The sequence below is a fragment of the Pituophis catenifer genome, unplaced genomic scaffold (genome assembly GCF_029215685.1).
Source record: "Pituophis catenifer annectens isolate HBS135680 unplaced genomic scaffold, rPitCat1.0.hap2 SCAF_1, whole genome shotgun sequence".
Taxonomy (NCBI): Eukaryota; Metazoa; Chordata; class Lepidosauria; order Squamata; family Colubridae; genus Pituophis; species Pituophis catenifer.
Window position 1 is genome coordinate 105,545,040 of NW_027256881.1, and position 13,956 is coordinate 105,558,995.

Here is a 13,956-nt window from a genome sequence, read left to right on the forward strand (position 1 = left end):
TCTCCTTTGCCACTTTGGTCTCTGCTGCCTGGAATGATATGGCATCAATCACAAAATCAATAGTGAAACCAATAGATCTCTCTAAATCCCATCCCCCAAGAACTGCTTTGAAGCAGTAATTACAAAGACCAACAACTGGACAGCTTGCAAGATGGCACAGGGAATTTACGTATTTTGTTTTCCAAATGACAGTTAAACATTCACAGTACAGGAGCTGCTGGGGGAAGACAGTGGTCTCTAATTCGCAAATTCCCATTGCCCCATCCCACCCACTGGGTTAAGGAGGGTAATTGATGGTTGGTTTTCCTATCTGACATATGGGAGTGGGAATTCTAGCAGGAAAAGAAACTCAGCTACAAATCGGCCCTGTATTACATTTTCGGGACACCTATACACTGGCTGTGTTATTGAGGCAGAATCGAGAGAAATGATAGTGGCATATGTTTGTTCTGCCTCCTAAACAGAATAAAAGCGTATTAAAGAGGAGACTAAAACTCTGCCCATAGTAGGGACAGGATCCCTACTAGTGACTTACAGCATTGTCTACCATCATTGCAATGAAGACAAGTTTACACTGCCACAACAATGACTGGGAAATGTTAGAAAATGCTATAAAGTCATTAGTAGGGCATCAAATTATGATAATCCTGTAGCCCTTTAGTAATATGAAATATTCATGTTACTTGTGAATATTTCTGCTATCATAGCTGGTTCACTCTTCAATATTAAAAAAAAAAAAAAATTCAGCAGGTAGTGCTAATCAGTATAGTCAGAGAACTAATTGATTTGTTTTTCTTCCCAGTATTTTTCCCCATAATACAGGGTCCACTTATTTGTTATTGTTGATCAGGGGTGTCAAACTCAATTTCATTGAGGGCTGCATCAGGTTGTGTATGACCTGGGGGGGGGGATGGCCAGTTTGACATCCTGCAGTCCTCTGCCAGTGAAAATGGAGCTTGTTTTTGCTGGCAGAGGGCTGCAGGAGGCTGTTGCAGCTGAAAACGGAGCCCAAGAGGGCCGCACACAGCCTTCCTGAGCTCCATTTTCGCTGGCAGAGGCACCACGGGCCAGTCATTTCTGTTTCCAGGGCAGCCCCATGGGCCAGATTTAAGCACCCTGGCCCTCGGGTCTTGAGTTTGACACCCTCTATCATGGTATAGAGAGTGGCTAGAGACTGGCTTTCATGCTTAAGGTGGAACTAGAACTCACAGTCCCCTGGTTTCCAGCCTTAGTAACTAGACCAAACGGATTCTCTGAGAATAAATTGACATTGTAAACATTATGATTGGGAAGATCATGGTCTTGACAATATACCCCTTTGTTGTCACTGTGATGTAACCCTAACCCTTCAAAATATTGTCTAAATATTTATCTTCCTATGCTCAAAATTTGACAGGGACAGAGAAACACTATGCTCATTTTAGACAATATTTTGAAGGGCAGAGACATCACTGTGACAACAAAGGTACATATTGTCAAGACCAAGGACTTCCCAATCATAATGTTTACAATAGTGAAAGCTGTAGAATCATAAAGATGGAATTAAGAAAAATTTATGGTTTTGGATTCCAGCGCTGGAGAAAATAGTTGAGAATGTCGTGAACCACAAAAAGAACAAATTGTTCGGTACAGAGTGAAATCAAACCAGACTGTTCCTTGGAAGCAAAATACTAAAGCTAAAGCTAAAATATTTTGAACATGTAATGCGAAGGCAAGAATCATTGGACAGGGCATTAATGCTTAAAAATAATTGGAGACAATTGAAAAAGTAGCTTATAGAAGGTACATATGACACAGGCTTTATAAGAACTCAAAGAAGCAGTTACTGCCAGACCGACCAGACAAAATTATAGCCACCAGGTTATAATAGAAGTGCCTGAAAACCAGTGTCACAGCTTTGGCTGTGGCAAAGAAAGCCCATCTTCATTAGTAATACTGTGCTACAGCCATGACTACATCATGCCAAAAGATGGTATAAATCACTCCTGTAGAAAAGATGGTATAAATCACTCTATGGGTTCAGCCAGAGCAAAAAATACCGGTGCTTTGTCATTCTTTTTGGAAAACTTAGGGCATGGCTGAAATTATGCTGAGAATCACCCAAAGATCTGGTTATGAGATCTGGATATAGTTTCTGTATGTCCCTGTTGTATATGGCTTCAATCAACTTCCAAGGATCTCAAAGAATAAGCTTAACTGAGACAGAAGCAGGGCCTAAAGGGAGACCAAAACAAGCATTTGGTCTAAGTCCACGGTTGGAGAAAGCTCGAATTTAGACACTTGTATTTGTTTGTCTCTTTGCGTTTGATAGATGTATATGCTGATTTCCATGAAAGAGTTCAAGGCAACTTTTAAGTACCGTAGGAATTTCCATTTTAAATGAAAACGTAAATGCCTCCTCATTTTGCCTTTTGCTTTTTGAAAGCAAAAGCTCAAAGTAGTCCAGATACACTGGATCTCTGACAGAGCTAAACCAGAGAATTTCCTTTCGAGGAAATCTGGACCAGATTGGCAACCTTGTATTTGGCTTTCAGAAAGATAAATGCTCCTGGACTTAGAGCTCTAGTCTTCATGACTAGCTAAGCCACAATGTGGTATATTTGATTTTTGCTTAAGGTGTTCTACATATTAGTCTATTATGACTGCAACTTTCTATTGTGGCTTGGCTTAGCATAATAGATGAACCAGCTGATCATGGTTTATTTAGCAGTGTTTTAGATCAACATGGGACACAAGTCAGTGAGACTAATTTCTTCCAATCCATAAAAGTAATTTCTTGAAATGTCTTACTTCTGTATACTTACTTCTTACTTCTGTATACTTTGATACCTAGATATTTGGACACAAAGAAGAAATACCAATAACATGCCTGCATTTTATTGGATTTTCCCTGAAAAGAGGCATCTTTCTTTCTCATTATTACAAATCACCCCAGACATCTTCCAGTAGAAATAGAACCTGCAGGAGTAATCTGTATTACACATTTCTTGTTTGTGAACTCAGGACACCTATCTAAAATCAGACATACTTGAGTTTCCCACATGCAACTCTTACTTTCAAGTGATAGAATATCTAAATGGGGCTGGAGAAGACCTCTGTTTCAAACATTAGAGAAAAGTTACTGCTAAGAGCCTGGTTAGCTCTGCAGACAAAGGCACTGTAATTTAACACTAGCTGTCTGCAATTAAAGTAAGTTCGAATCTTGCCAGGCTCAAGGTTGACTCAGCCTTCCATCCTTTCTAAAGTAGGTAAATTGAGGACCCAGTTTGTGGGGACAATAAGCTGACTTTGTATAAAATATACAAAAGTATGAAGGCTATTGCTTAACGCACTGTAAGCCGCCCTGAGTCTCCGGAGAAGGGTGGCATATAAATCAAATAAAAAAAAAAAATTGTGAAAACATCCTGAATCCCAAGCAGCTAATCACAATTTAACCTACTGTTCTGGGTAATTCTAGCCTCTGTTTATGACACAGTGTGTTATGTGAAGAAAGTATGGATTAAGACACAGATGCTTATTTGGGGTTTATTCACTTAGTTATGAAAAAAAGGCCACGGCAGATAAGAACCTGACTCAAACCATAGTATTAATTCCTGGCCCTTTAACTGGAAGAAAATATGCCCGCATAAATTATGCTCTCCTTATAACTGGTTCCTATTTTGTGACAGTAATGAGGTTAGTGACTGACCCTGACCTTACCTGGCAATTGCAAGTCAAATGAAGGAAAGGGATATAGGTGGGTTTCTCAATCACTCTAATCTGAGATGCTCACAATGGCAGATTAGGCATCTGTTGAGCTTCCTGACTAACAGGTTGTAGGAATAAGATGAAGTGGGAGGGAGTTTTATGTTCTTCACATTTCCCCCCCTGGGTCTGTTTGGCTATTTCTGAGCAAGATTGTAACACTCTTCTGAAAGAGCCGAGCTTATGGTCAAAATGACAAATCCCAGGCACAGAGGGGCTTTACTCTAGAAAAAACAAGGAAGGAATGTCAAAGACAACCATTGACTAGTTGTTGCTATTGAGCTATTGACTGGTGCTGTAAAGGAGCAGAGATGCTGGGAGTGAGTGACCAATACATTTATTTCTGATCTTGTAGCTGGCAAGCTAGGAAGTACTAGTGGAAAACCGTGGAGAACATACACGCGCACTTCTGATTTACACAATTATAATTAGCTTGCCCAGTTATCAACATGGTTCTCGGTGCCACCAAAGCTGGAATGGACTAAGACGACATACAGTAAGTAACTGTGGTGCAATGTGGTGCATTGCATAAAGAGCTGAACTGTAGACCCTGCAACTTACAAATGGGAGAATTGGCTGGACAGGGACACAATTTTTAGAGGATTTTTTGCAGGTCTTCAGACACCACCACAAGAACATGCCTGTGTGAAACCTCTTGTCAGCAGAAGAGGAAAACTTGTAATGAATCCAGTGGAGACAGAACTGGCAACATGCAGCTACAGAATCCATACCTCCCAATTTACATTGATCTTTTGTGAAGCCCAAGAGTAGAGCTCTTTCACAAGAGACCACATCCCTGTTAAAAAGCAAGCCTATCATTCTTACAAAAGTGCACTAGACTCATGTTTGTAAAGAATCTGCATAAGATCAGACAAGCACTGGCAGGTGTCTCTGAGGATGTCAGAATGCAGCTCTACCATGTTTCCTGGGGACTGAGGCACTTGCAGCAACCGAAAGAGGAACTGAACAGACAAATGGTGAAGCATGCCAGATCACATCCATTGCGAGAATGATGTCAGGATAAGAAGGAAAGCACAAGCTTAAAAGTACAGCAGCTCCTTGCTTCATATTTCAGACTTCAGATTGCCTCAGTTATAGGCTGGAGATGAGGCAGAAAATAGATTGGACAAGGCATGCCCATACTGTGGTTAAGGGCAAGTATGGAAGGAAACTCAATCTTGGTTTCTTACATTCATATGTCTTATTTCTTAGGAATCCAAAATAACACACCTTGCCCTTCAGTTTTATGTTAGCCATTTTCACATCAATCCTGTGAGATAGGTGAGGCTGAACTAAAGTGAGTGTCTCGAATCCCCCACAATGCTTTATGGCTCAGGGGGGCTCTGCTTAATAGTTCAACCAGTATGTCATGTTTTCCTGTCCTTCCCTGCCTGATAAATGGAAAATGCTAATGGACATCTAGTACTTCAGTGATTCATCCTGCTTCCCTGTCTGGGATATGTCAAGTCAGAAAATGTACCCATTGTTTTAGGTCTGTTCTTCATTTATTTTCTGCTGTTTCAAGGCTTTTTTTCTGGGGTAAAGGAGGATGAATCAATCCAGTGGGAAATGGTCAAAAACAAAGCTGCTGCTGGACTTTCTTTCTAGACTTTAGCAAGTTCTAAGTGGGATCTAACACCAACTTTTGAAGGCCATTTAAAAAAAAGCATGATTGATTTAAGAGGCCTTGATTGCACAATTAAGGAATAAATGTCCTTAAACTGATGATCATCTATTGGGGTGTCTAGATAATAATCATGGATCACGAGGTGAAGAGCAGAATTCTGTCCATGCTTACTTAGAACGGAGTTCCACTGACTGATTGCCAGGAAAATGGATGCAGGATTGCAAACTGAAACTTACTTGCTAGTGGGTCTGTAAGATACCTCAGATCGAAGTTCATTAGGATGCACAGGATTGCAGACTAGGCTGTTCTGAAGGGACAGTAGAGCAAATTCATCCCACATTGGTACTTGAGGAAGTGGATGGAAGAGTAGAAACAGGAGTCCCAAAGTTGCTTTTTCAAGAGGCAACTGGACTTCCTGGTTTTTCTTTGAAGGCATTTCGCTTCTCATCCAAGAAGCTTCTTCAGCTCTGAAGCGGAAGAGGGTCCAGTTGCCTCTTGAAAAAGCACCTTTGGGACAATCCTGATCTGGATGACTGAGAATCTCCATAGACACCGAGCATGGATTAAAAAAAGAGAGGTGACTGCAACAGTCTGAACAAAGTTGATAAGTAATACATATTTAAAAAAAAAACAGGCAAAGTTTCATTCACGCACTTTTCCCCCAGTTTTTGCTGACATCCTTAAGTAAAGGTATGCAAAGTGGAGGAGAAAGTTATACACAGAATTGATGTGTTTCAGAAATTATGTATGTATGTATGTATGTATGTATGTATGTATGTATGTATGTATGTATGTATATAAAATTTGTTTGCTGCTCATTCAAGGACTCTGGGTGGCTTACAACATATTATTTTCCAAGGTGCAGCCTTTCCTATACCTTTATGAACAGCGAGACAACCCCAGACCAGTGTTTTAAACACCCATATTCTAGACTTCAGAATCTCAGAGAAAGAAACGAGAGGAGAAAAGGTGGCGTAATGGAATGGTGAGCCACTAACGGCGGAGGTGCCGCACATGGGTGAGAAGAAGAAGGAACAGAAGGTGGCAGCTGGTAGGAATGCCCGGCCTTTGCCCGGCCCCAGAGAGATCGAATTGCGTCGGCAAGAAGGGAAAGCGCAGATCTTGTGTGCGAGTCCTGACAGCGTGGCGCTGCTTTCAAGAAAATGAAGGCGAGACGCCTATTGGAGAAGAAGGCAGGGAAAAGGAGGCGTGGCGAAGCGGGATTGCCAGCTCCTTATCCAGGCCTGTTTTAGGCGCCCCTGGTTTTTAAGCTCCCTCTTCCCCGCGATGTTCACGAAGCAGCCATTTCCTCCATCTGTTTCTCCTTCGCCCTTGTCCCTTAGTAGTAAAATTAGTCCATTTTGTCTTTGGGAAACGGTCCTGTTGATTGAAGTGGCTTCGGAGTCAGTCACATTTAAGGTTGTGTCCAAGTCCCTCGGTTAAAATCGGTCAGTGGAAAAGGCGTGGCACACAAAACGCCATTTTTGGTTTCGCAACCCGCCTTCTCTCTACAAGGGGCGAAGAAACGAGGCCACGTGAAGGGGCCCGATGTCCCACAAGGGCGCCTGACTGTTCTGGTTGTGGCTATCGCAAGATGGGGCCAGTTTTGTTTGTGAATTATTCAGGACATAGGGGGCAGATAGAGAAGGGAACCGGTAAGAAAAATAAAGGGTCGTCCTTCTTTTTAATTGATCGACAAGTCCCTGCAGTTTTCTCTGTTCTGCCATTGCCTATTTTCTCGAATTCAGGGAGAGTGACCAAGATCACCTAACTGGCTTTCTGCCTAAAGCTGGACTAGAACTCACCGTCTCCTGGTTTCTAGCCTAGTGTGCTGTCTTATCACTACACCAAAGTACTGTCTCTTTCGTTGTATTGGGTGGGGTGGAGTTGAGGGGAACTTGCTATCCTGGTGAGTCAAAAGGTCTCCCCAATCCTCCACCCCACCGGCCAAGCAAAGGTCTGTCTGGATTTCGTTCCTGGAAGATGGAATAGTTTTAAAGATCTTGGCCAGGTTTTTGCACTACATATATACAGATTGAAAACACTTGTAAAAAAAAAAAAGTAGTCTTTTTATGTCTTGCCCCACCGTAACTCATGTGAAATAACCGATTTGATTCACGGAAAGAGGTCAAGACCAAAAACCATTGACCATTTTAGGGGGTTCCAAGGCCACGAAGTTTGATAACCTTAGCACCAAGGCTGGGGGGGTGGGGGTCACCGTGGAGTCTTACGTGGCGCTAGGCAAAGACCAAACAAATGCTAATTCGGTAGGGTTCGCACAGCACAAGGAAGGACCCCGCTGAAAGGAGGTTGGGCTGAACTGTGGGAACGGAGCCAAAGGCTTTGTTGAGATGTGACCCTCTTCTGCTGGAAGCTCACAAAGGAAACTAAAAAATAAATAATGTGTGTGTGTGTGTGTGTGTGTGTGAGTGTGAGGGAGAGAGCGAGGGCACGATCGTATAGGAAAGACTATCCCACTTATGTGTCGCGGGGGTGGGTGGGTGGGTTAGAGCCTAAGAATTATTTTTCTTGGATCCGAGAGAACCGCATTAGAATCTAAGGCAAAACCAATGGAATCAGGGTTGCTACTTAAGGAAAGCGCCGGGCAGCTCTTCGAAGTTTTAGAAACAAGGAGTCAGCAATGCATTTATCGGGCTGGATGGCTTACCAAGCCCATCCTGGCTGGCGTTGTCTGGATATAAAAACTGAACAAGGTGGGACTAACGACGGTAGAATCTCAGGTGTGGGTCCCACTAGGAAGTCACTAGATATCCCCAGAAGAAAGTAACGACACTCGGCCTCCTCCTTAACTACCCGCGAACTCCCCAGGAGCTTCACTCAGCGGAGAAGTGTCGTCCGTCCCCCCCCCCCCCCCAATAAAGTTCTGTCAAGTAACGGGACAAGAGGAATATTTTAAAAAGTGCCTTTTCTTATTGTTAGCATCTTATTGTTTATTGCTCCGCCATCACTAATCCACGAAAGTATTATTAGCCTCTGGGAGGTCGATTTCCCCCGAGTTTGAACGCGAAAGCTGGGGATTTGTCACGGTTAAACTTTCTTCGAGTCTAAACGGAAGACTTTGCTGCGGACCAGTGGTGCTTGCAGGGTCTTCGGGTCGCCACGGCTTGTTTGTTACAGTTTCGGCCATCCTAATTTTGGGAGGCCCAAGGATTTGGTGCGAGATAAGCGGGCAAGGAAAGACTTTAGGGCTCAAATGGCCAAGTCGCTGTGTTTCGATTTTTTGAAATATTAATTAATTCTAGTCTTTGGAGGGAGGGAAATCACTCTTCGATCCTGGGTTTATTGAGCAAACGATACCGTAATAGTGCAATAAACAGCTTCAATTTCAAAGTAGCGGTTTGGATGGGACTACCTGCTCTTTTGTAGATTGAGATGGTGGAAGGATTGCAGTTTAACAGGATGACGCTCGTCGGAAACGCTATTTTCCTAAGCCCATACAGGGAAAGGACGACAATCCCCGTGGCTATCGCTGTCTGTAGACGATGGAAGTTGTCTGTTCGATCATTCCGGTTCCGCTAATTTAAGAAACACTCTTATAAATTACGACGACCAGGAGACCTGTGACACCTAGAAGACGAAAGCGTTTATTAGTGCATCGGTTGCAGAGGATTCCGGGTCTCCTCAGATATTCGGGCGACTCCTGAGAGAGGAATACCACAAAGATACGCTGAGTAGTACTGGTGTGTTTATATTGGGCGAGGGGGAGGGGTGATGCAAAAAAAAAAAGAGAGGGAGAGGGAGGGAGGGAGAGAGAGAGAGAGAGAGAGAGAGAGAGAGAGAGAGAGAGAGAGAGAGAGAGAGAGAGAGAGAGAGATAGATGATCAGAGGATTGATGCTACAAAATTTTTCTGTTCTTTGAGCCCTAAAATACAGTCCCTAGAAAAATGCTGATAGCATTCTCGCGATTCCCTTCCCTGCCAGTCCAACCCTTGATGTTTAGGATCCATCAAAGGCAGAGAACAACCTCGGGCTCTGTCTCCGTTTCTCCCTCTCCCCCCCCTCCCTCTTTCCCTCCCTCTCTCTCTCCGTTTCTCTCCCTCTCTCTTTCCCTCCCTCCCTCTTTCCCTCTCTCCCTCCCTCTCTCTCTCCGTTTCTCTCTCCCTCTCCCTCCCTCCCTCTCTTTCTCACGCGTTTTGTCTCAACAGGACTCGGGGAGGCCTGGGGCCACTCAAGTCGAACCAGCACTCTGGACAATGTCGGTCGAGAGTTGGGGTCCCACCTGCTTCAGGTAGGAATACGCGGGGGGGTGGGTGGGCAGCTCTTTCCTGCCAGGCTTCAGGACAAGGCCTGAAGGACAGACTTTTAGCACCGAAGGAGCAGTGACTTGAGCTGGAGGCTTTCATAAACTTAGACAAGCAGAGTCAGTTCGGCCCGGTACTGTTTCAGGTGGCCTCGTGTAAAAAGGGAAAGTTGTAATACATTTCCAAGCATCTTGGCTTCAACTCCCATCATTCCCTACCATTGTGGCTTTTCTGAATCCTGAAGCCCAATCCATCTGGAGAGCATCCGGTGACAAAACGGCTCCGGCTCGACGGAGCTCCTATCGTGTAAATTTTTTTATGCATTTTATAAAACGTGCTTACGTTCCAACACCATCAGGGCCTCAGAAGAAATATATAGGGATTTCAGAAACTCCCGAGAAATGAAAGATTCATAGACCAAGGGTTAGTTATTAACATGGGTGCATGAAGGATATAATGCCCAAAGGCATTTTTTTTTTGTATTGTCTGATTAGGTAACAATCTGAGATAGAAAGGTGGAATATACATTTAATTGTTAAAAGAGGGGAAAAACCCACCTTACTCCCATGAACCTTGTTTACCGTCAGTTTGTTGCGTTCCATATATTTTGGACTCTACTCTCGATCATTCCCACACATGATGATGCTGGGGTAGGGAATGATGGAAGCCGTGGTCCATTGAGACAGAAGGAGAGCCAGGCTTCTAAAGACTAAAGCGTAACATTGCAGCCCTTTGCCTCGGAAGTTGAGGGCTATAGTTGCCGTTTAGGTGATTAGGATTTGGCTTGGCAAGGACACTTGCGCTATCCTAGAACCAATCCTTTCCTGAGCCCCTTCTTTGGACGTCCTTCGTTTTGTATGCCACCTAACCATCCTTGCTCTAAAGCAAGTCTCATTTTTGTTTATGCGGATTGCTACATTTTTTTCTTGCTGGCTCGCTCGCTCTCCAGGTTCAGTCGTGTCCGATTCTCAGAGACCTCCGGGAAAGGTCTTCTTGGCAAGGTTTTCAGAAGTGCTTTGCCCTTGCCCCCTTCCTAGGGCTGAGATGAAGTGACTAACTCAAGGTTACCCAGCTGGCTTTGTGCCTTAGGCGGGACTAGAACTCACAGTCTCCCGGTCTCTAAACTAATGGCTTTAACCACTCCAAAGTCCTTCCAGGTTTGCAATTTTTAGCGCCATCCAGCCACTGCTGGGGCAAGAAGACATGAGGAATATAGAAAAAAAAAAAAAAAAGGAAGCCCAGTTGCCTCTTGAAAAAGCAGCTTTGGGATAGACAGATTTTAGACGTCCACACATATTGGGGAGGGAGTGGCGGCGGCGGTGGTAAAGACTGAAATCGCCAGACAAGAAATGGTCAAAAGTGGAGCCTGCAGTTTTCCACTTCTTGTTAATAAAGCCAGGAGAAGGACTTTACCCGGTCGGAAAAACTTGATCGCTCTTTGCTCTCTCTTTCTTCCAGACTTTGGATGGTTTCATTTTTGTGGTAGCTCCTGATGGCAAAATCATGTATATCTCGGAGACCGCCTCGGTGCACTTGGGTTTATCGCAGGTACGTTAATGATCCCAATGGAATCGACCTCAACAGAGGCCACCAATTTTTTTTTGCAGCGTTCAAAGTTAGGTTAAACAGGGTTTTGGAGACCATCCTCTTTTTTTTCCCTTTTAAATACTCCCTCTTCAACAGGTCAAATCAATCTGAAGTCCAAGGTGCAGATCCCTGGGAGAGACCCCTATTAAAAACAAGGCCACTCGGTATTCTAAAGAGATAAAATAATTTCTGTCCGCTCCTTTAGTTCAGTGGACCTGACTTCTAAAAGCCTTTCCTAGGACGCTGCATTTTTGTGAATGCCTTGAATCCATCTGGTTCCAAATAAAGAACCTGTTTTCAAATCCGCTTGGTCAAGGTTGACTTCAGGTCTTCTCACAGTGACCAGAAGGGCACCAAGAGCAATAGGGATAAGCTGACATTTGGGAGAACCTCTATGGAATAAAGCAGGCGGTGATCGAAATTATTATGCCTCAATTTCCAACTTTAATCTCTTTCACAGTGCTGCCCTAACAGTCTGCTCCAATCTGGAAGCTGCCTTGGAGTCAATGGTAGTTATTCCAGGAGATATAGAGAATTGAAACCTCAGGCTGCATTCCATTCCGCTCATTGGGATTTGCTGGTTTTGATTAAACATCCTTAAACTGCAGCCTCAAGAGTGGTGCTATTCTGGCCAGGCTGCCTTCTCAAGTCCCACTGACTTGCAATGAAACTAGACTAAAACTCAGAGACCCTCTTGTTCCACCAGATTATCTCCACATAGAAAATCTGATGTGGGAACAGTCTTTTGGCCCAACCTTATCTTAACCTGCTTGCCTTAGGTGAAAGGGCACTCCCCACCCCCCACAACTCCCAGGAAGCAGAGGAATGTCAAGATTAGCCATTTATTTTAATGGCTTACCCTGGGATACATTCCCATTTAAGGTTCCATCCAAAACCTTCAGCCTAGGGCAGCCTTCTGTAGCCTCTGACCCTTCATGCTACCATCCCTCAAAACAAGATGAGGATCATGGCCCGGAGGGCCAGAAGTTGTTGAATGTTGGTTAGCTTGCTCGGCAGGCAGGGCAAGCAAAAGCCTAATGGCCATTCACTGTATTCACACACACCACTGATTCACAAGACCTGGGTTCACAGAGGTAGTCCTCTACGTACAACTACAATTGAGGCCAACATTTATGTTGTTAAGTGAATTTTGCCCCATTTAACGACCTTTCTTGTCACAGTTGTTAAGTGAATCACTGCAAGTCTTAAATTAATGACACAGTTGTTAAGTGAATCTGGCTTCCCCATTTACTTGTCGCCTTTGCTTGCAAAGGGTGATCAAGCGACTTAGGACACTGCAACCGTCATAAATATGAGTCAGTTTCCAAGCATCTGGATTTTGACCATGGGGATGCTGAAATGGCCCCTAAGTGTGGAAAACAGTCATGTCACTTTTTTCAGCGCCCTTGTAACTTCGAATGGTCACTACATGACTGTTGTAAATCGAGGACTACCTGTAGAGTTAAATCCTAACCAGAGCATGTGTGAATCCAGGGTTTGAGTGAATGGAACCCATTGTGCCATTGATTGCGTGGATCTGGGTGCTTCCCGGTCCTAAGCCTCCCTAAGGGTGCTTCCTGGTCTTAAGCCTCTTCTTCCAGCTTCGGACCCGGGTGGTTAAACTGGTCCGAACAGGCAGCCTTGCCGCAACACGCAGCAGCGCTCTTCTCCCCGCGCTCCGCTTCCTTTTTTTCAGGTAGAGCTGACCGGCAACAGCATTTACGAATACATCCACCCGGCCGATCACGACGAGATGACCGCCGTCCTCACCGCTCATCAGCCCTACCATTCCCACTTCGTTCAGGGTAAGACGCTCCGGGAAGGCGAGCGGGCGGGGTGGGGAAGGGGAAGGCGGCGATGTGGGGGGGGGGAGGACAGAGAGAGCAGCCTCCTCCCCTGACATGCGCATTGTGCTCCTTTGCCTCGCAGAGTACGAGATCGAGCGCTCCTTTTTCCTCCGGATGAAATGCGTCTTGGCCAAGAGGAACGCGGGCCTCACCTGTGGAGGCTACAAGGTAGGTAGTGGCGCGAGCGCCAACTGGTGGCCGAGCTGAGAACTGCTGGAGTCTCCGGCTGGCTGAAGGTGAAAATTTAAAGGCGCCTTCAAAAACTCCAAATGTGCTCTTTCAGCTTGGTGGTTTTCTTGCAGACGTTTCATTACCCAAACTAGATAACATCAGCAGTGCTATCCCAAAGGTGCTTTTTCAAGAGGCAACTAGACTTTCTGGTTCTTTCTTTGAAGACGTTTGGCTTTTCATCCAAGAAGCTTCTTCAGCTCTGACTTGAAGAAGCTTCTTGGATGAGAAACGAATGTCTTCAAAGAAAAACCAGAAAGTCCAGTTGCCTCTTGAAAAAGCACCTTTTGGACAGCCATGACCTGGATGATGAGAACTTCCATAGACATTGTCAGTGCTAGTATGCTACTAACTCTAAGTATCCCCAGCTTGCCCAACTTGGTGCTCTCCATTAGCTTTGAAACAGCAAATCCCTGCCATTGGAATCTGGCAGCTCTGAAAGTTGCAATCCCAGCCTATCTGGGAAGGGTCGGATTGGAGTGGTTTTCCTTTGATATCTTCTTCTTCTTCTTTTTTTTTTATTTGATTTATATGCTGCCCTTCTCCGGAGACTCAGGGCGGCTTACAATGCGTTAAGCAATAGCCTTCATTCTTTTGTATATTTATACAAAGTCAGCTTATTGCCCCCACAAACTGGGTCCTCAATTTACCTACCTTAGAA

The 13,956-nt window shown here is 44.5% G+C and overlaps 1 protein-coding gene across 1 annotated transcript in view; it reads left to right on the forward strand.

Moving 5' to 3' along the window:
• The window catches only part of SIM1 (SIM bHLH transcription factor 1), a 70,822-nt gene that overhangs the window by 19,324 nt on the left and 37,542 nt on the right, over positions 1 to 13,956 (forward strand). Inside the window, exons 2-5 of the mRNA XM_070953772.1 lie at positions 9,538 to 9,620; positions 11,092 to 11,181; positions 12,917 to 13,025; positions 13,150 to 13,235. Of these exons, the coding sequence (XP_070809873.1) occupies positions 9,538 to 9,620; positions 11,092 to 11,181; positions 12,917 to 13,025; positions 13,150 to 13,235 (368 nt within the window). The remainder of the gene's footprint in view (positions 1 to 9,537; positions 9,621 to 11,091; positions 11,182 to 12,916; positions 13,026 to 13,149; positions 13,236 to 13,956) is intronic.